The 23,462-nt window shown below is 41.3% G+C and overlaps 1 protein-coding gene across 1 annotated transcript in view; it reads left to right on the top strand.

The window, feature by feature from the left end:
* Nucleotides 1–23,462, top strand: part of PLEKHM3 (pleckstrin homology domain containing M3) — a 144,805-nt gene that overhangs the window by 56,412 nt on the left and 64,931 nt on the right. Inside the window, exon 4 of the mRNA XM_075284290.1 lies at nt 12,861–13,006. Within this exon, the coding sequence (XP_075140391.1) occupies nt 12,861–13,006 (146 nt within the window). The remainder of the gene's footprint in view (nt 1–12,860; nt 13,007–23,462) is intronic.

Here is a 23,462-nt window from a genome sequence, read left to right as displayed (position 1 = left end):
ATATGAAAATCTTGCCCAATTTTTGTAGGCATTTTACTAGAAGGTTATGGTTTTGTGGATACTGCAGGTAACCTTATGTGGTCATAAGTACAGTTACTACTACCCACCTTTCTCATTTATCTTGCCTATTAAAGGGGCTATGCCACAAAAGAATATTTATCCTCTATCCATATAACACCCCTGTTCTAAGAATGGAGGATAGATATGCCTCATGACATAACCCCTTTAAGATGACTATAGAATAAACATCCTTAATGTAGGCTATATCATGTAGGAGTTAGTCTTACATAATGTATGATCTAAAATTAAAATAGTGCACTCTTTGGTGCCAAGGCCTTAAATGGGTTTTCCCATCTCAGTGTCTCAGCACTCTGCCTGCAGTGTCTGTTCTCACTTCCTGTATTTCTCTCCCCTCCTCCCTCTTGCTGAAGAGAACACAGAACAGTTCTGCAGGTCAGATAATATGCAGATGCTTGTACAGAAGGACTCTGTTATGTCTGTTTACATAGAGAGATAACCGACTTTATCAGCAAAGTGCAATTAGCTGAACAATTGTCCTGCAGCAAGAGCAGTGAGTGAGTGATGTCACTTGTCCTATAGGTCTGTGGTTATAGCAATGCTGTGTAAACAATGGGAGGAATAAGATCACATAGCAGGAGATCAAAGCAGAATTTCTAAAGAAATATATTTAGGAAAAGTATTCAATTTACATAAGCTACCAGTATAGATAGGATCCTTGAGATGGGACAACCCCTTTAAATAGGTTTAATTAAGCAAGTTTAAAAATAATATGAACCAAAAAAAATATCATAAGGGTCCATTCACACGGAGTAACGGCGTGTGAGACTTTGCGCGCCGTATACGCTCCCATTGATTTCAATGGGAGCCTGGATCATATATGCCGCGTTATTTTGCAGCCGTGATTTTGCGGCCGCAAAATAAGGTTTATTTAGTAAAAACAGCATAAGTAAACCTTCAGGTCAGGTCAGGTACCAAAAATAAGCATAATAAAATACAACCTTAGCTCAAGCAAAAGGCAAAACAAAACTCCTGCTTGTCTGAGCTTGTCACAGCACTAATACAAAACAAGACTAACTGTAAGCATGGCTTACTTCCGGCCACGCGATCAAGCAAAACACAAATCCTAGTTTGGTTTTGCCAAAACTCAGCTCTCCAGGACAGACCCAGGCACCTCCATTCACTCCCAGGATCTACCCTGGAGTGCAGGCTCTGCAGTCTTTTATTGGCCAGTAATGAGCCACAGGACCCACACCTGGGGTTGAGGCCTATTCAAGTCCTGCACTGGACCACACATAAGTCAGGAATCTCGGGGATATATGCTGTGACTCCAGCACTCTACCTGTCACCTTCTCATAGTGTTCATAAGGTTTTTGCAGGTTAGAGTAGATAACACTAATTGTTATTAGCCATTGCTTGGTTTGCAGTAAGGTTGCACATCTGCACGGTTTCTGAACCGTCCATGTATCTGTACAAATAAATAGGAGAATGAATAAGGCTGGGTAGACAAAAATTAAGTGATGGCAAATAATTTTTGATGTTGATGTTTTCTCTACGATGTCAATGCGTTATTACATGGACACGTATTTTCTTTTTTTTTTTTTTTACTATAGAGGCATATAGATATGTGTGTATAGTTCTTAATGCAGTCATATACATCACCTGCACGTAGACAATTCATACATTTCCCACTGCACAATCTGAATCTCTGTATTGTATCTATTTTAAACTATATGAAAGTGTGAAATGCATTACAGCTATATTTATTGCTTCGCACAATAGACTGGATACAAGAACATCAAGAGACGGTCTACTTTTACCATCAAACATAGTGCACTGGGAAAAAAAAGAATCTTTTAAGGGCGGGAATATCAACTTAAAAAAGAAAACTTTGTATTTCAAAGCTGCTCTCCTGAACCCTCCTCCCAAATAAACATCCTAATTGACATCCAGTTCTGTGATGCTAGCATTTGCTTTCCAACCTCACTTACTTTGAAGCGCCTGACATCAAAGGCGGCCAGCATCTTTCTGAACTCAATATGCAGGGACACCTCTATTATGACCCAAGCAGATAATCTACTAGAGAGAAGGAAGCAAAGTGGACCAGAATTAAAAATCAGCCTTGGTAATGGATTGCAGTCTTCAGAGCTGCATGACATCTCTTGTGCTGTGTGTGTTCAGTGTAAGAGGTTGTTTGTCTTGCTGTGAGCACAAGGGGATTTGTTTCTTTGTATCAGTGAAACATTTTGTTGTGCACTTTATAACAATCGACTGCTTTGTAGATTAAAGGTGGGTTCACACTACTGTTACTGTCACAGGATGAGAGCAATGGAAATTAAAAAACAGATGCAGAGGGAGCCCCCTCCGTCACACGTCCATCTGTATTCACCCCCATATAGAAAACATGATAGAAGCTTTCTTCCTTTTTTTTTTTTTTTTTTACTTTTCCTGATCAAACATGATGGAAGACAGCATCCGTCATGTTGGAAGTTGTGTCTACCACGTTATTCACATTATAGTCAATGGGACTCGTCCACTACTCTGCTACCATTAATATCTCTTGCCATTTTCTTATGACGTATGACAGCAACAGACTGTAATGTCAGTAGTGTGAATATACCCTTGCAGTATGAAAATAATTTACTGCATCTTGTGGTTATGGGTGAATATATTCCACATACTACACTGCTATATGGTGGTGCTATAAAAATTAATGTGAAATGAAAGAAATAGACATAGCTTTCATAAACAGCAAAGACCATTCAAGAAAAGTAATGTGTAACTTACACCTAAATCCTAAACTAGGGGGCGTTCACACTTGTGCTGCTGTCCGCCCGCTGTGATTTCTGCCGAAATTGCAGAAAAACAGCTTGGGGGCGGCTTGCATACGGTCAGTTTAAAAAAAAAAACCCATTAATTTCAATGGGTTTTTAAAGCAAACTACCGGTGTCCTTATGCAGCTGCTTCGCTGTGAAACCACTTTTTATGCACGGACACAAAGTCAGACATGCTTCTTCTCTACAAATCCCACGCCTGCGTAGTAGTGATTCCTTCCGGAGCGCTTCTGCATAGGCTCACTCGCCATTTTACTTAATGGCAGTTCGCGAGTGAGCCTCCGCAGTAGCGCGGGATTTGAAGAGAAGAAGCCGGAAGAAGACACGGAACCAGAGGGCGTTACTACAAGAAGACAGAAAAGGCAGGCGTGCCCGAAGCTGACGTCGCATCATGCATCCTCGCTCATAGTGCACGTTCGGTAAGATTTGCATATATGTTTTAATGCTTTTATTTAAAAACGGGACCGGGGTTTAATATAACATTTACGGTGCCTGAATAGCCTTTTTAAAGGCTATTCACGCATATGTGGGCCTCTATTAGCATAATTTTGCTGATAGAGCCCCTTTAAGCAGATAGGGTTTACAATTTTTGGATCCCCAATGGGACCTAAGGACAGAAACCTGAACTCTAGTGTGAAGCTAGCGTTACATTTAAAGCTCATCTGTCATGTTAGCGCAAATCTATGATTATGGATGGCTTGTTTCCTACATGCTACTAGCTGCATTCATTATACCTTTTTTTATTCTCAATCCATTTCTTTTTCCCCTCATGGAGTCTCCATCTTGTTGCACTACTTCTAATTGTCCTCTCCATTCCTATCTAGAATGCAGGAAGTCTGGCATCAGAAAATACTTGGACTTCCTGACCTTAACTTCCCAATATGCATTGAATATTCATTTACTAAAGACTTGCTGCCCACCAATGCAGCCACAGTTTATTGTCTGCACCACAACTCTCCTGCATTTCCTAGACATACAGGGCACATTGTTCTGGCATTATTATATTGTCCATAGCATCATATGCAGGGATTGGGATACACGGTAGGCTGGGAATGCATACTGATATGCTGCATTCAGTTATAGTGAACAGTGCACCTAGTCTACAGGCAGCGCTTGGACATTTCTCTTCTGTTAAATCCACTACTGACTTTGGCTCAAAAAACATAGCAATTCTGCAACAAAAAAAAGCTGCGTTTCCTTAACGTGGGGCCTTAACCTCAAGGAAATGAGGGATAGAATTTCTAGAGTATGTTTACATACATTGATTTTGAAATTCTGCCTCAAAATCTGCCAAATTCCACACTGTTTCTGTCTTTCTTTTTATCAATGGGAGGCAGAGATTGAAGCAGGACGCTGAAAAAAAATAGGCGTCCTGGTTGATCTTCCTGCAGATGCTGCGGCACTTCCCACTTCACCTAATAAGCCCATTAATCTGAACCTAGTCAGCTGGTGAAAGAATTTGAGAAGAAAGTCTGCCTTTGTGAGCATACCTTAAAGGGATCCTATCATTAGAAAGCAATTTTTTGTGACTAACAGTTAGGAATAGCCTTATCAAAGGCTATTCTTCTCCTACCTTTAGATGTCTTCTCCACGCCGCCGTTCAGCAGAAATCCCCGTTTTCGTTGGTATGCAAATGAATAAGTAAGTAAGTAAGCCGGTAAGTAAGTGGTCATTTTCTTGTGGTCTGTGGGCATGCGCAGTCGGCTCTGCCCAAGGCCAAGAAGTTTGACCCCGGTGCTGGAAGAAGATGCGTGAAGAGGCCATTTCTGAAGAAGATGGAGGCGGCGCTGGACAGTTCTCTCGCAGCATTGGGGACGCCCCCAGTTCTGTTTGAGCGCTGGGGCCCACTCCCAGTGCTGTGAGAGAACTCATTTGCATACCGACAAAAAAACGGGATATCAAGCGAACAGTGGTGCGGAGAAGACATCGAAAGGTAGGAGAAGAATAGCCTTTCTTAAAGAGGACCTTTCATCAGATTGGGCACAGGCAGTTTTATATACTGCTGGAAAGCTGACAGTGCACTGAATTCAGCGCACTATCGGCTTTCCCGATCTGTGCCCGGTGTAAAGCGCTATCGGACCCGGTACCGTAGCGCTTTAGTGTCAGAAGGGCGTTTCTGACAGTTAGCCAGGGACGCCCTTCTGCCCAGCAGCGCCTATCACACTGTAGAGTGTGAGCGGGGAGGAACGCCCCCTCCCTCTGCTCACACAGCTCGTCCATAGACAAGTATTATCAGGAGAGGGAGGGGGCGTTCCTCCCCGCTCACACTGTACAGCGCGATAGGCGCTGCTGGGCAGAAGGGCGTCCCTGGCTAACTGTCAGAAACGCCCTTCTGACACTAAAGCGATACGGTACCGGGACTGATAGCGCTTTACACCGGGCACAGATCGGGAAAGCCGACAGTGCGCTGAATTCAGAGCACTGTCAGCTTTCCAGCAGTATATAGAACTGCCTGTGCCCGATGTGATGAAAGGTCCTCTTTAAGGCTATTCCGACGTGTTAGTCACAAAAAAATTGCTTTTTAATGATAGGATCCCTTTAAGGCCCTATTCAAACGTTGCAAAATGAAGAGGAATTTGACGTGGACATCTGCTGTGGATTGCTCTTTTTTTTTTTCTGACTCCCAGCTCTCCACACTGAAATGCTGATACCTAGGATTGGCAATCCGCCACGCCTTTCTGCCACTAATTAAGGTCATATGATTGGGCCTAATCAACGGGCAAATTTCGCAACATGAATGAGGCCTTAGGGTGCATTAACACTACGTAAACGGCAGCTTATTCTGAACATAAAACACGTTCAGAATAAGCGGCGTATAAAGCAGTTCCATTCATTTCTATGGGAGCGGGGATACGAGCGCTCCCCATAGAAATGAATGGGCTGCTTCTTTCACTACGAGCACTCTCATTGAAGTGAATGGGGAGTGCCGGCGTGTACGGCTCGGAATGAGCAGAGCTAGCCGTACATGCGAGCACTTTCCATTCACTTCAATGGGACTGCTTGTAGTGAAAAAAGCAGCCCATTCATTTCTATGGGGAGCGCTCGTATGCCGGCTCCCATAGAAATGAATGGAACTGCTTTATACGCCACTTATTCTGAACGTGTTTTACGTTCAGAATAAGCTGCCGTATACATAGTGTGAATGCACCCTTAAGGTGTTAAGAAAACAAAAATTCCTTCCATCTACCTACAGTTTTTACTATGAACAAAAAACTCAAAATTTCCTATAACTGAAAAAACCATGAAAGCATGCAGAAAGGACCTCCATCTATTTTAACACTGTAGTCAATCTTGACTGATGCAGCTGGAAAGGTTTCCATTTATATCAGTCATTTTGACAGTTTTACAATCCATTGTAAAGCACATTGAGGTGTTTCCTGCAGCGCTTTTCACATAAAGTCTGCAGAGTTTTCCTCTGCGGCCTTTCTGCTTGAATTCTACCTATTCAGAAAACGCCAGTGTTTCCGTAGTTATAATGCATATGTTGCATGAAATTGCAGCATGGCAGGATATTTGTTTGCAAGGTGTGGATGGTATTAGCCAGAATCCCATCCACATTGCAGGTACTGTAAAACAGCGTGGCTTTTGTTGCGGTGTTTCCGCCACAGCAAAATCACCAGATTTATGCTATCTAGACTTACAGTATTGTACAATCAGTTTTTCTTTGTACCACCAGAGGTCTCTAACTGTATTTGTGTATAAAAATATCATATACACATACACGTTCTACTGAAGCTTATATATATCAGTTACACTTATCATTTTTTTCATTTTTGTGTAAAAATTGATGCATTTAATTGAAGTATTTCTCCCAGAAAAGTATTGCAGTTACATACAGTATGTTTTGTTATACACATTTGTTTCCTTTCTGTGTATTGGAACAACTCAAAAAACAGAGAAAAAAAAATCATTTCAGGCAAGAGTTAAAAATAAGCCAGACAAAATTACAGGCACCCTCAACTTGATTGCATACCCCATGGAAGAAAGAACTGAAAGCAATTGCTTCCTATAACCATCAACAAGCTTCTTACACCTCTCAACTGGTATTTTGGTCCACACTTCTTTTGCAAGTTGCTCCAGGTCTCTCATATTTGAAGGGTTCCTTCTCCCAACAGCAGTTTTATGATCTCTCCACCGGTGTTCAGTGGGATTTAGATCCGGACTCATTGCTGCCCACTTCAGAACTCTCCATGGCTTTGCCTCCATCCATTTCTGGGTGCTGTTTGAAGTATCTTTCGGGTCATTATCCTGCTGGAAGACCCATGACCTAGGATACAAACCCAGCTGACTAACACTTTGCCCTACATTGAGATCCAAAATAAGTTGATAATCTTTAGATTTCATGATGTCTTGCACACAGTTAAGGCACCTAAACAACTTCCAAAACGTCTTCGTTCATCCACCATATTTGACTATTGGTACAGTGGGGTTTTTTTTGTAGGCCTAATTCCATTTTCGGTAAACAGTAGAATGATGTACTTTACCAAAAAGCTCTATCTTGGTGTTTTCTATCCACAAGATGTTTTCTCAGAAGGATTTTGGCTTACTCACGTACATTTTGGAAAACTGCAGTCTAGCTTCTTTATGTCTCTGTGTCAGGAGTTGGGTTCTCCTGGGTCTTCTGCCATAACACTTCATTTCAGTCAAATGTCAATGGATAGTTCATACTGACACTGAAGCACCCTGACTGGACAAGACAACTTGAATATCTTTGGGACTTGATTGTGGCTACTAATCCACCATCCGGACTGTCTTGTATTGCAACCTCTCATCAATTTTTCTCATCCATCCACATCCAGTGAGATTAGCTTCATTGCCATAGGTTATAAATTTATGGATTATGTTGAAAATTGTTGACAAAGAAATATCAAGCTCTGTGGAGATGGACTTGTACCCTTTAGATTGTTGATATTTTTCTGCAATTTTGGTTATCAAGTCCTCATACAGTTCTCTTTTCCTCTGTCTGTTCTCCATGCTTTAGTGTGGCACATACAGACACACAATGCAAAGACTGAGTAAGCTTCTCTCCTTTTTATCTGGTTTCAAGTGTGATTTTTATATTGCCCACACCTGTTACTTGCCACAGATGAGTTTGAACAAGAATGACATGCTTGAAACAACGTTATTATCCCACAATTCTGAAAAGATGCAAATAATTTTGTTCAACCCATTATTGGAGTTTTGTGTGAAATGATGTCCAGTTAGTTTTTTCCAGTTTTTTTTGTGTTGCTCTAATGAACACAAAGGAAATAAACATGTGTAATTGCAATAATTTTATGGGAGAAATAATTCATTTTCTGGAAAAAAAAATTTGGGTTGTCAACACTCAAGGCCATGACTGTATAATAACAGACAGAAACCTAATTTTGGCCTTAATAGCAAACAAATTGATATCTTGCTAGGCGTCCCCATTTGCACTCTCCAGTGCACTATTGCTGTAACTAAAATTGGTGCTCAAGAGCTGCAGTCTCTCCCGTTATTTAAATTGACTCTGCAAAATTTGAGTTTGCGTGCTATGGTGGCATTTCTCTGGCCCTGTCTCGTCCCCTGTTGGTTCTACCATTCCACTTCTTGACCAATTTTTCACTAATGGTTTTTACATTGCTTATATACGCTTTATTCTGCTTCCTAATGGTATATTCACATGTGGTGGATACTCTGCAGATATTTTACGTTCAGCTCATGTCCCATGTGAATATATCTTATGTTGTGCAGTGAATGAGGCCGAAGACACTGTTCAGGATCCACTTCTAGAGGTTTATTTGCGGGGTAAAAAACACAGCTTTTTTCACGCAGTTTTCAATGCATTGAATCTGTTATAGAAAAAAACATAGAATGGCATACAGGTGGCATCAGTGTGCTGTTTCTAATTCCTACAAGCCCATAGACTTCAATGGGCGTGTTTAGTCCACAAAATTGACCAAAATAGTGCATGTCTATGACCATCTCAATATACTCATTAAAATCGCGTCCATGATTCACGTAAGTGTGAATAAGACCTTACAGCTCAGTGTAAAATAAGGAACTGGGAAATAAATGCCTCTTATATCAAGATTTCATTTATCCTCAAAATGTGAAGATGTCCAAAATGTGGTTAATTATACTCTAGAGCCTTTCAAGGCCTGCGGACTATAAATGTGTTCTTCTTCCTCCAGCGCCCAGACTCCTGTATGATCTAATTATTTCACGAGCAGTATTATGGACGAGAAGACACTTCAAAGTCAGGTTAATTATGGAAGATTTGCCATCACATTTAGATTGATGTATTCTGCCTGACACTTGTAGGGGCAGTTCAGAAAAAACGTGTAATTAACTATCCTGTGTGTATGATCCACCATCATACAATATTCCAAATACAATTTTAAAGTTCTAATAATGTGACGGAGAAGTGCTACTTATGTGAATTGTCACAATGAAGTACTACTTTATATAGCAGTCTAATGGTATTGAAGGGCATCTATGACCATGTCATGTGCAACCTGCACAGAACATATTCAGGAATCCTTTTTGCACAGTTTGCCTTATTGAGTTTTTATTCTGTTCTATGACGCGGTACATAAGTGCATCTTGTATTCGTCGATATTCCTAGAATGAAATCTATAGCAGTGGTAAATCTGCTGGGGCTGATAGCAAGGGTGACATACAAGGGCATTTGTCAGAAATATTGTAGAAAATGTTATTGAAGAATTGCAAAGGATTGCGCCTTTTCTATGCCAGAAAACTGGTGTATGATAAATCTTCCCCATTATGGGTTGATATCTTAACTATTTCATGTTACTGGAACAAGTAAGAATCACATTCGGATTTCCGTGGCAATTACATTACTGGAGAAAGATGATCTAGATGGATTGAAGCTGTATTTTTGTTACTTTGTCGCCAGTCTTGTAGAAAATCTTAGCCTTCTACATTGAAGTAGATTCCAGACTGGCTTATCATTAGGATAGGTCACTAAATCCTTAGGGGGTCTAATTTCTGGCACTCCCACTGATCAGGTGATTGAAGAGATTGGGAGCTCTGCATCCACTTTGTACTTTTTATAGTACTCAAAGAAAACAAAAAACAACACTGACGCTAGGTTCACACATGCGTTCGGTACTCCGTTCTGTGGTTTCCGTCTTCTTCCGTCTTCTGGTAAAGCGATGTCCACCTTTTTAACAACATGTGTGTGCATGTAGACTTACAATTATCGTAAACGGAAAAAGAAGGGTTCAAAACCCAACAAAAGGCCGAAATATTCAACGTAGACATGGAATGTAAAATATTGTACTTTATTCTTGAAACTCAATTAAAAGTAATAAATAGAGTATGAAATACTTTTGACACATAGAACACTACAATACAAACAGAGAGACAGCCCACAGAGACAGAAGCCAACACTGTCAGCTTATCATAATACAGCTGATGTAAGTAAACATTACAAAGTAACTAATTGCTCAGAAGAAATACACATGTATATATATCTATGTATAGCCCAGATCTGGCCATACAATGTATTCCCGACTACAAAGTGTGGGTTTCACTCAAGAGCAGAGACACATATCTCAGTACACAAAGCATATAGGAGAAATGTGCCAAGGTATGTTAAAGCCGTACTTATATATGTAAAGAGGAAATAAGATATAGACCAGCCATAGACCTATAACTAATATCTGATAGTATATCTATAAAGGAGGGGAATACATCTTACCCATCTCCAGGGTGGTCTATTAAGGTGGTCTACTGCGGTCCGTGACTGTGGGAGTCCCAACCCGACGCGCGTTTTGGCACGTATAAAACGGAAGGCCGTTGAGTTTCAAGAATAAAGTACAATATTTTACATTCCATGTCTACGTTGAATATTTCGGCCTTTTGTTGGGTTTTGAACCCTTCTTTTTCTGTTTGTATTTCTGCATAGAGGTTGAGATATGCTTCTTTATATCGGGTGGAGTTGTGAGAGTTAAATATGTTTACTTGATATATATGTTTCTTTACTCTCCCTTGCCATGCTTTTTTTGTTTCTATATTTACAATTATCGTAATTAAATATGCTGAAACTGGAGTCTAAGGGATTCACTCAGGCTCTATGATTCATTGGTTTTGGAGGTTACTGTATTTGGTGTCTTTTGTCTTAGGGGGTGTTCACACTTGCGCCCGGTGTCTGACCTGTGTCATTCTACCGGGTTTCCATCCTCAGCCCCGAGAAACTGGACAGGGGACGGCTTCCCGGCGGTCAGTTTTAAAACCCATTCATTTGAATGGGTTTATAAAGGTAACCGCCGGTGTGCACCTAAATGCAGAAATAATTCTTGGGCTTTTGTGTTTAGTAACAAGGTTTTGGTATCCCTATAGATATCTTTATTCAGTGTTAAATTCATAGAATTGTAAACTAAATGTAAATGAGCTTTCAGGGGTTTTTTTTGTTCATGGAAATAAGTTTTCATTTGTCTGTTCATGCTGTTTGGTGTTCTGGCCTTGTATTGCTTGATAATGAAAAATTGTTGAAAAATGCATTCTCTATAATTGAACATCTCTGTAAAGACTTTAAGGTTGTTCCTGTTGTGGAGTGCTAAGAACAATAAAATTCCCCATGCAATGAAAATATATATTTTCTATACAAGCCAGAAGTTGTAGAAAATGAATAGCACCGTTTAAACTTCATTACCGCTCAGTGAGATATGGAGCTAAGAGTGGAAGCCACTGCTGAGAATTCCAGACATATTAGTTAAATTAGTCTGTGTTGTTGCCATCAATAGTGTATACATTTCTAGTTATTGAATGAATGAAGCTGTGCCTGGGAGAAGCAGGATACATGACCTGGAGGATTGGCACCTAACTGGCACCTTACTCCTTCTCCTTTATGCTGGGTTCACAGTACTGTTCTGCTTTTCCTTCTTGGGGTTTGCTTGGGGACCCAAAAAACAGAAAGCTAACCCGTTTAAAAAGCGGTTACCCATAGAAACCTGCAGATTTCATGGGGTCAGCCAGGTTTCTTCCTGGAAAATGCAGAAAAATGCAGAGAGAAAAGTCCTCTCATTGCATTTTTTAAAGGGATTCAATCATTGAAACAAATTTTTTTCTTCATGACTCGTAGGAATAGCCTTAAGAAAGTCTATTCTTCTCCTACCTTTAGATGTCTTCTCCACGCTGCCATTCCGTAGATATCCCGGTTTTCATCGGTATGCAAATATGTTTTCTCGCAGCACTGGGGGCGGTCCCCAGCATTCAAACAGCACTGGGGGCGTCTCCAGTGCTGCGAGAAAACTCTCCAGCGATGGACCCTTCTTCCTCTAGAACGCCCTCTCCGCTACATGTTCTTCCGATGGCTTCTTCTGGCTTTAGATGGCACGCATGTGCAGTCGTCTCTGCCATCGGGTACAGCCGACTGCATACCTGCGGCCATTTTCTTGTGGCCACTTACACGAGCGTACTGTGTAAGCAGCCACAAGAAAGGAGAAGCGGAGGATAACATTACCAGAACATTACCAAGTATACCAGAAGAAGTGTCCTAGAAGAAAACTTGCTTAGGGTGAAATTTGAAGTCTGAGCTTTGTAGCAAAGCCTTGTTACAAATCAGTAATAAAATAATTCTATAACAAGTTGAGATGCATTTGTCCCTTTTAGGGACATAGGGTACCTACCATCCATAGCTCCAGTGTTTGATGTTCCCAGCTAATAACCCAACACTACATCTAACTGCTGTAAGAAAATTATGAGAAAGAACTACGGTACATATAAGGAAGTATATTCATAATTTTCTTACAGCAGTTAGATGTACTCTTGGTTTATTAACTGAGAACTTCAACGTACACATTGGAGCTACTATCTCTTATTATTAAAACAAGTGATCTTCTGTATACATGCTATATACATTACTTTTCTTACATCGGCAAAGTGCAAGCACTAGAAAGTACAACTTTTCATGCAAAATACCTACTTACAGTATTTTGTTGTCAGCGTTTCCTACATTCATGCTGTAATATATACAACCACTGTACAACTAGCATATCTCTCTTTTCCTACATTTTCCAGGTTGCCAGAGGCCAATTGGGCTTTCCAATGAAAAGGCCAAGGTGTGCAGTTATAGCGGGTGGTATTATTGTAACCTATGCCATGTAGATGATGGTTTCATCATACCTGCACGACTTGTTCACAATTGGGATACATCTAAACATAAGGTAAGGTTTCATTACATAAGCTAACGTTTCGATTTTGAACAATAAAGACTAGATCATGGACAAGCAAGTAGCTGTGTAATACAATTCTGAGCCATTTACTTGGATCTTATAATCATATACTCATTTCTGAAGCTTACCATTGGTGTTTTAGTTATATCTGTGTCCAGGGCCGCCATCAGGAATTTTGGGGCCCCATACAGCCTAAGTGTCTGGGCCCCCCCCCCCTCCCATTTTTGCTTTGCGTGCCGCGGGAAATTTAGCCCCACCCACTGTTATGTTGACTCCGCCCACTCATTAATTTTCCATTTGCCCGCACACTGTATAATCCTCCTACAGTCACCAGTAAATTATATGTCCCCCTCCGTCTCTCCCCTAGCTTCATATACACCCTTCATCTGCCCTCAGATTCATGTCCCCTCCATCTCTGCCCCTAGATTCATGTCCCTCCATCTCTGCCCCCAGATTCATGTCCCCCCATCTCCATACCTCCCAACTTTTGAAGAACTAAAAGAGGGACAAAATGTGTGGCGCGCTTAGCGCGCCGCAGCAAATTTAGCCCCGCCCACTTTTGTGTTGACTCCGCCCACTCGTTAATTTTTCATGTGCCCGCACACAGTATAATCCTCCTATAGTCACCCGTAAATTATATGTCCCCCCTCTATCTCTCCCCCAGTTTCATATACACCCTTCATCTGCCCCCAGTTTCATGTCCCCCTTCCATCTCTTCCCCTAGATTCATGTCCCCACATCTCTGCCCCCAGTTTCATGTCCCCTCCATCTCTGCCCCCAGATTCATGTCCCCCCTCCATCTCTGCCCCCAGATTCATGTCCCCTCCATCTCTGCCCCCAGATTCATGTCCCCCCTCCATCTCTGCCCCCAGATTCATGTCCCTCCATCTCTGCCCCCAGATTCATGTCCTCTCCATCTCTGCCCCCAGATTCATGTCCCCACATCTCTGCCCCCAGATTCATGTCCTCTCCATCTCTGCCCCCAGATTCATGTCCCCACATCTCTGCCCCCAGATTCATGTCCTCTCCATCTCTGCCCCCAGATTCATGTCCCCACAGTGTCATGCCGTCCCCTCCTTCATCTTCCCCAGTGTCATTCCGTCCTCTCTTTCATCTGCCCCCAGATTCACGTTCCACCTCCACATTAAACTTACCTTCTCCTCCGCTCCCTCGCCGCTCTCTGCGCGTCTCTCTCGCTGACACATGCGGCTGAAGGAAGGAGCTGACCTGTGTCAGCTCCTCGCTTCGCCGCCTCTCTCGCTGACGCTGACATGTATGCGGCTGAAGCGAGGAGCTGACCTGTGTCAGCTCCTCACTTTGCCGCTGCCGCCTCTCTCGCTGACACATATGCGGCTGAGCCGGGTTCCGGCTCAGCCTCATATGTGTCACCCAGAGAGGCGGCAGCGGCGAAGTGAGGAGCTGACACAGGTCAGCTCCTCGCTTCAGCCGCATATGTGTCAGCGAGACAGGCGGCAGCGGCGAAGCGAGGAGCTGACCTGTGTCAGCTCCTCGCTTCAGCCGCGTTATGTGCTCAACTCAGATCTGCGTCCTCTGGACGCAGATCTGAGTTGAAACAGGACATATAATGACTGCTGCCGGCGCCAGGGGGCCCGGGCCCCCCCCATTTTAATATTTGGCTGGGCCCCTGACGCCAGTAGCAGTAGTACTGGCCTATCGGCGGCCCTGTCTGTGTCCACTCTTACCTTGGCACTCATGAAACCAATTCAATACAGTATTTCAATACGCTAGCAAAACGATTTACAAGACAAACAAAGGGTAGTTACATATACACACATAGACTATTACTTTGTGGCGCAATATCGCAAAACCATATTGTCTTAAAAAGCTAGCCACCTCATGATACACAAACTTGGACTTGTCCAGCAAAGACGAAAGGTAAGGAAAGAATAAATCTGTATACTGCAGAGTCTGCCACTGTTGGTACATTCTTGGTAGATTCACAGGGTACATACCAGGGAATGAAGATTGATACAAAGGAGTAAAATTTTAATTTGCATATATAGCTAGATCCTTTTCGGACATGCATTGTACTTTTACAGTGGATGTAGCAGTACTTGGATATGGTACCCACACAGAAGTTAAGGGCCATAGCCACTGGGTCCCTGTTGTTTTGTACATCAAGCACTTGGTTAACCGGATAGATGACATCGTTAGATAGTACTTTCACTTTCTGTTTCACCTCTGGCAGTGGAACAACTTTCCCATGGAGAGATCATTGAAGTTGTTCAATTGCCATGGCAGCTGGGAGTCTGCCAGTGTTATAATAGTACTGAATTCTGCCTCTGGTAGATTTCTCCTTTATTGCGATTTTACAATATTGCAGTCTGTGGTATGAGCGATCCAGTGATCACAGGCTCAGGCCTCCCAGAAACGGGCTAAAAAAAGTTTTAAAAAGTCAAAACACCCGTTTTCCTAAATGACATGTAAACATAAAAAATTATAATAAACAAATTAGGCATACATGCAACAAAAAGGCCTGAAGTATTACAATATAAAGAATCTGGGCCATTCCCACGACCGTTGGTGTCCGACAGCAGTGTCCGTAGCTACCGTCTGTTCAAGATTTTAGCAACGGACACTAGCTGTATTTGTTACAATTTCCATTTATTTCAATGGAATTTTATGTTATCCTTTGTGTCCGTTTGTGTCCTTTAGTGTCTGTTTACAACCATGTCTGTTTTTTCAAGCGGACCAAAAAAAAATCCTACATGCAGGACTTTTCTGTCTGTTTGAAAAAATGGACAGCAAGTGTCCGTTTTGTTTTTTCTTTCAACATTGAGGTCTATGAGCAACGGACAGTAACTATCAGTTACTGTGCGTTTTGTCCGTTATGATAGGTGTCCGTTTTTTTTTTGTTTTTTTTTAAACGGACACCTTCTGTGCGGACACCAACGGTAGTGTGAACCTTACCTAACCCTTTAGGAGGAAAAAATGGCTAAATCTCCCTTTCTTCAATGCTTCACCTTCCCCAAAAATTTAAATAAAGAGTGATAAAAGGGTCAAGCATTTCTTAGAAACTAAATAAAAACTACCTCTCAAAAAAGACCATTTCCGCAGCTTCATACATAGAAATATGGCCAAGTTACAAATGTTGTCACAATATGGAGATGCAAAGAAATATTTTTCTTCAAAATTTAGAACTTTATTTTTTTTAAAGGTTTTAATATATGAAATAAACTACATAAATGATATCAGGTGTCACTCTGATTGTACTGACTGTCAGACTTTAGGTAATGTGTCATTTTTATCACATAGTGAATAGAGATCAGCGAGTAGCATTCGATCGAGTAGGTATTCGATCAAATACTACGGTATTCGAAATATTTCTACTCGGTCAAATACCACACCGTAAACGTAAAGGCGTTTACCGCGTGATATTCGACCAAGAATGAGTATTTCGAATATCGTAGTATTTGATCGAATACCTACTCGATCGAATGCTACTCGCTCATCTCTAATAACAAATGCTGTGAAAATGACACCTGTAAGAGAATGGCACAATTGTTTTTTTTTGCTCAATTCCAAACAATTTTGGGTTTTTATCAGTGCATTTTATGGATGAATATGGTATTTTGGGAGGTCAAGTAGGGCTGCCCACTGGACACCTAAACTGTGAATTTGCAGGAATTCAAATAAAAGAAATTAAAAGTTGTACTGAATCGTTTTCAATAAAAAATTTAGCTCAGTCGGTTCAGTTTTTCCTGCTCTATAACATGTTTCGTACATATTGGACTGCATTATACAAGTTTCCTATATAGGGGTTGTGGCATTAATAAAAATGTCAATAAGCAAACTGAACATGTATTTTAGAGCAACTTTTTTAAAGTATTAAAAAAATATTTCCTTACAAAAATTTTACAGTGATCAACATTTGGGTACAGGTCATAGTTCTGCATCATCTGTAAAGGGGAGGACATTCATCTTCAACCTGTTTCAGGACAAGTTTATTGTCCAGCTTGTAGAAGACCCAACTAGAGGAGATGCTCTTCTGGATCTGATCTGATCATTTCTAATAATGTGGGACTTGTTGGAAGTGTCGCTGTTGGCAAAAATCTTGGTTATAATGACCATAGTCTAATCGGGTTCCGCCTAAATCGTTAAAAGCAAAAAAAGGTTGGGAGAGCAAAACCCACAATTTGAAAAAATAACAATTTTCCCAGGTTAAGAGCTGAACTTCAGTATATAGACGGGGAGCAAATATTGTCAGACAGAGATACAGAGGTTAAATGGGAGACAAAAAACAAAGTTAGAACAGGTAAGTCCTCTAATTAATGGTAATGGAGAGTTGGTCACCAGGAATAAAGAAAGTGAAGCTACTAAATGGGCTCATTAGCTCTGTGTATACAGAAAAACAGGGAATAGTTGATGGAGATGTCACTAATGCTGGTAATATATCAACCAATATACTAAACTGGATAAACTTAAAAATGAGCCAAGCCAAGCTAAACAAAATAAATGTGAGCAAGGCTCTGGGTCCAGATGTATTACACCCATGAGTACTTATAGAACTCCAACCAGTCATGGCAAAAAGGTTTTTACCCATCTTTTGAATGATTTCTGGGTGTCTCGTCGAACTCCTGGTGTCTCTTGCATTTGTTTACTTGCTTCAGCTTCCTGCTATGTAACTTCCACACTAACCCCTCTCACCTTACTCTCCCCCTCCCTCCCATACTCCCCCTTACTATCTCTCTAACTGTCCTGCCCACTACTAGCCCTTCCCTACCTACTCAGGCCAACCTCGACTCCCTTATATACTTACCTCTCTTCCTTCCAGTCTTCTTTTTACAGGATGGCTCCTCCTTCTTTACTGATTCTGCAGGCGTGCTCTTCTTCAGTGCTACGCTGTTCTCTGCAGCAATGATCCACCTCTACTACACATGTGTGGGGGCTCCACAGTAGAGGTGGATTATCATCAACAGAGCAGCGTTGGGAGAAGCAACGGTAGTCAGAAAAGAAGGAGGAGCCGTCCCACAGATAGAAGCCTGGAAGGTAAGTATGATGGAGTGGATGGGGAGGAGGGGAGTAGTAGTGACAATCCATTCCCAGAAAAGGGGAAACGGATCGTCACCGGATAATCATAAAATGGGTAAATATACATTTTTTTTTTTATTAACCCCTTCCCGACATGTGCCGTAAAAATACGGCGCTGCCGGGAAGGGCTTCCCGCAAACCGCCGTACTATTACTGCGGCTGCATGGTGCGCACACAGAACCTGTGTGCGCACCATGCGCTGCGGGTGACAGCCGTATGTTATGGCAACATGACCGCCGGCATCTCTGGGGTTTCACTATGATATGGTGCCGATCGGCACCCCCCGCGCCGGTTTCGGGGGGTGCCGGTGTTCGTAGGGGGCAGCCCGGGGTCTGATCAGTGACCCCGGGTCTGCCCCATCACTTACCCCCTTCACGCACCTGGTTGATCCTGCCGTAAAGGAAGCTGTCAGCCTGTGCGTCCACACAGGCTGACAGCTTCCTATACTCTGCAATACACGTGTAACACGTGTATTGCAGCGTATATCTAGTGAAGCGGCGATCAGCAGATCACTGCTTCAATCCCCCATGGGGACAGAAAAAAAAAGTTAGAAAAAAGTAAAAATAAAAAAGTTTAAATAAGTTTTAAAATAAATTAGAAATAAAGCCCCAAAAATCCCTTTTTCCCCATATAAAATGTTTTATTATGTAAAATAAAGAAAAAAAGAAAAAAACATTACATATTTGGTATCGCCGCGTCCGTAATAACCTGAACAATTAAAACATTATTTAACCCAAACGGCGTAAAAAAAAACACGTAGAAAATCGCACAAAATAATGATTATTCACCACCTTTCCCTTACAAAATGTTCAATAAAAAGTAATCAAATGGTCAGATGAAAACCAAAATGGTACCAATAAAAAGAAGAGGTCTTCCCGCAAAAAATAAGCCCTCAACCAGCTCTGTCTAGCGAAAAATAAAAACGTTATGCCTTTCAGAAGATGGCTATGCAAAAATAATTGATTTTTTTCCCTAAATTGAATTTTATTCTGCACAAATAGCAATGCATTAAAAAATAATATAAATGAGGTATCGCCGTAACCATACCAACCCGCAGAATAAAGGTAACATGTTACTTATGCTGTACGCTGCGCGGGAAAAAAATGCCAGAATTGATGTTTCCTTTTACATCCCACCCAGAAAGAGTTAATAAAATGTAGTCAATAAGTTACAGGTCCCAAAATGGTGGCATTGAAAAGCACATCTAATACCGCAAACACCAAGCCCTCATATGGCCACATTGCCAGAAAATAAAAATAAAGATCTAGCTTGTACAATGTGAAGACAAAAACACTAAAAGTCGCCAAATCATTAGGACATAAGTGGCTGCGACTAGAAGGAAATGTGTAAGCGGTGCGAGCGTTTTCAGGGGACCCCCCATATTTAGAGCTTATGAGAGAGAATACACCAGCGCTGACCCCCCAGAATGCCCCTCTTCCCCGTCCGTGTCATAGGAGCTAGTGGGAAAATAGAATGGGATATGGTGTACCCAATTTACTCCGCACAGCTTACATATTCACTTCGGGGTTACTAATGCTACTACATCACTTGATAAATTCTTTGAGGGGTGCGGTTTTCAAAATGGGGTCACTTTCTAGAGGTTTCCACTGTTTTGACTCCTCAAGGGCTTTGTAAATGCGACATGGTTCCTGAAACTGATCACAGCCAGATCTGCCCTCTAAAAGCTCTTTGGCGCGCCTTCCCTCCTGCGTCTCGCTGTGCGTCCATATATTAGTTTACACCCACAAGTGGGGTACTATGGTAGTTGGGAGAACTTGCCTAACAAATTGTGGGATGCGTTTTCTCCTTTAACCCCTTGTGAATGTGCAAATTCTAGGGCTAAACGAAAATATTAGTAAAATAAAATCAAATTTGAAAATTTCACCTCCATTTTGTATTAATTCCTGTTAAGCACTTATAGGGTTAAATTACTAGGTATATGTTGTTTTGGCTTATTTAAGGGGTGCAGTTTTGAAAATGGGGTGATTTATGGGGGGTTTTAATACACGGGTCTTTCAAAACCCCTTCATAACTGGATTAGTCCCTTAAAAAATGGGTTTTGGAAATTTCTTGAAAATTTTGAATATTGTTGTTTCACTTGTAAACCTTATAATGTCCGTAAAAATTAAAAGGGCGCCTAAAGTTTGATGCCGACATAAAGCAGAGATCTGGGACATGAGATTTATGATATAATTTTGCGGTCTGACTATCTGTATACAATGCACATCATTTCAAATTTTATAAAATGCATATTTTTCAAAATTTCCACCAAATTTCCTATTTTTTCATAATTAAACACAAAACATATCAACCAAAATTTACAACTAACATGAAGTACAATGTGTTATGAAAAAACAATCTTAAAATCACTTTGGTAAGTTAAAGCGTTCCAAAGTTATTGCCACATAAAGTGACACGTCAGTTTTGAAAAATCGAGCTTGGTCAGGAAGTCAAAAAGTGTCATCGGCGGGAAGGGGTTAATGATGTTATTTAGAAAGTAGGAGGGAGTTTAGATTAGTGTAGGGCTTTCCATTTATCCCTTTTATTAATAATATAGAAGATAGGATTAATAACACTGTCTCTCTTTTTACAGTTATGTAGTGCAGTACAATCTATAGAGGATATACGTAAGTTACAAGCAGACTTAGACAGACTGAGTATTTGGGCATCCACATGGCAAATGAGGTTCAATGTGGATAAATGTCAAGTTATGCATCTGGATAAAAATCTCAATGTAACATATCCTGGGGGAGATAAAGCTGTGAGGGTAACTGTTAGAGAAGGACCTGTAGACCGAAGGTTAAATAACAGCATGCAATGTCAATAATCTGCTTCTAAGGCTATCAGGTTATTGTCATGTGTTAAAAGGGGTATGGGCTCATGGAACAGGGTTGTATTATAACTACTTTATAATTCGGTGCAGTCTCATATGGAACATACAGTTCAGTTTTGGGCTACTGATTTTTGTCTGGAGAAGAGACATTTAAGGGGAGATATGATATACCTATATAAATATATAAATAGCCCATGCAAGAAATATGAGGAGAAGCTGTTCCATGTAAAATCCCCTTAAAAGACATGAGGGCGCTTCCTCCATCTGGAGAAAAAAAGGTTGAATCTCCAGAGGTGACAAGTCGTCTTCACTGTAAGGACTGTGAATCTGTGGAATAGCCTACCCCATGAGCTGCTGACTGCTTCACAAAATGATTAGATGCCTTTTTGTAGAAAAATAACGTCAATGCTTATGGAAATGCATATAATGCCATGCACTTTCCCTTCCCATAGAATTTCATGGACATATGTCTATTTGCAAGCTTACTAACTATGTGATAGCGCCCCTTGGTGTTCAAAATCTATATGTCTGTGCATATCGTTCTAGTGAGGCCGTATTAGTCATGCATTTACAGTAAAATACAGTACAGCTGCTGCTGTACCCTAATGAAAAAAAATCAGAGAAGTACTGTATATACTCGAGTATAAGCCGAGGCCCCTAATTTTACCGCAAAAAAATGGGAAAACTTATTGACTCGAGAATAAGCCGAGGGGGCAAAATGCAGCAGCCACTGGAAAATTTAAAAAATTAAAATGGCCGGAGTTTTTGGGTACAGTAGATGCTGGGTGCTGGGAAAGGGGAGGGGGTGTTTTGATTGTCTGTCTGCCCCTTTCCTGAGCTTGAGGACTGGGTTTTTTTTTCATCCACTTGGAATTCAGTCTGGCTGAATATAGGGGATCTGCAGTGCTCCTATTAACCCCTTCCCGACGGAACAGGAGCACTGCAGATCCCCTATATTCAGTAGACCGGGCACTCTCAGACACAGGGATACCTAATGTGTATGTGTTTCACAGTCATTTTCTACTTTTATACGTATTCTAGGGAAAGGAGGGATTTAGAACTTTTATTTATTTTATTTCTTTAAGGCTTCTTTTTTTCACTATTTTATGGGAGATTCTATACATTACTATTTCGGCTGGTCATATATATATATATGTATATATATATATATATATATATATATATATATATATATATATATTTATTTATTTATTTATTTTTTTGCTTGACTCGAGTATAAGCCGAGGGGGGCTTTTTCAGCACAAAAACTGTGCTGAAAAATTCGGCTTATACTCGAGTATATACGGTAAGTACGTTAGACAAAATGCTTTCTTCCTCGAGAGAGAAAGCCCGACATGGGCGACAGGATTTATAAGTGAAAAGTACTATTGCGGTCCTGATGAAACCAACAGGGGTGCGAATACAAGCAGATCATTATTTTATAATAACAACACTTTACAAAATTACTCTGAAATACAGTACATATTCAATTTCATTATTGCTATTTATATGGACGGTGTAAGCATATTCCCATTTTAACTTATTGGGTGAAAGGACCTTATTACAACCAATGAAATGTGCATTAAGTTCATTATAAAATTTTAGACTACTTCTGTATGAATGAATATTTTAAAGCAAACCTCCAGCTTCAGATGAAAAAGGATAATAGTGCAGGGTTTTGCTCTATAATTGTTTTTGTAAGTGCATGTATTAGGGCATTCAGCACTTAAGAGTCCCGCACAGTCCTCCTGAACTCTTGTTCTTAGAAAAGCAGCATTCAGCTCCCCTTCCTTGGCTATTTCATTAAATTAGGGATCCAGTATTTTAGAATCTTCACTGAGATATGGTTGCCAATGCAGTAGAGCTGTATACTGCGTGCCCACTGCACAGACATTGGGTGGTCCTTATGAGATTTTAGATGTAGCAGAGCCGAGTATACGGTAAAGCAGGGACGAAGCAGAAGAGTGGCAGGCTGAGGTAAATCACTCTGTGCTGCTGCTGTAGCTGCCTTATGTGCAGTAACTGATACTCGCTCACTGCGGCTATTTTAGGTGAATGCCCTTCTCCCTGCACTGTACGGAGCGGTGCCCTCTCTGCCCAGTACCTTTATATCTCTACAGCACGTCCTCGTGGACCTGCAAGTATTCCTGTTCTTCAGTGCGCTGCTGTGAGGACGACGAGGTACTCGCCATATAATAAGCCATGGCTGAAGTTCGCGAGTAGATAGATACTACTGTGCATTGACTTGTCTATCTACTCTTCTGCTTCGTCCCTGCTTTACCGTATACTCAGCTCTGCTACATCTCAGGTGTTGCAGGGCTGTGCGCTCAACACTGTTACATCTGAGATCGGACCTCAATGGAGACTGCTGTGGACCGATCTTAGACTCCACCTCCTCCGGCAGAACCAGAGTCAATTGGCCGAATGCTGTACTCTGTATGGCATTCAGCCAGTCAACGCTGGTCAATGCATTCCTATGGGAAAGAGTCAGCTCCCGCATATCGCAAGCTGACAGGGATCCCGACAAGATAGTGGCGTAATACAGGTACTTGGGCATGTTAG

Source organism: Leptodactylus fuscus, chromosome 8 (genome assembly GCF_031893055.1).
Source record: "Leptodactylus fuscus isolate aLepFus1 chromosome 8, aLepFus1.hap2, whole genome shotgun sequence".
In the NCBI taxonomy this organism is placed as follows: Eukaryota; Metazoa; Chordata; class Amphibia; order Anura; family Leptodactylidae; genus Leptodactylus; species Leptodactylus fuscus.
The sequence above is the reverse complement of the archived record's forward strand: the minus strand, read 5'-3'. Positions and strand labels throughout refer to the sequence as shown.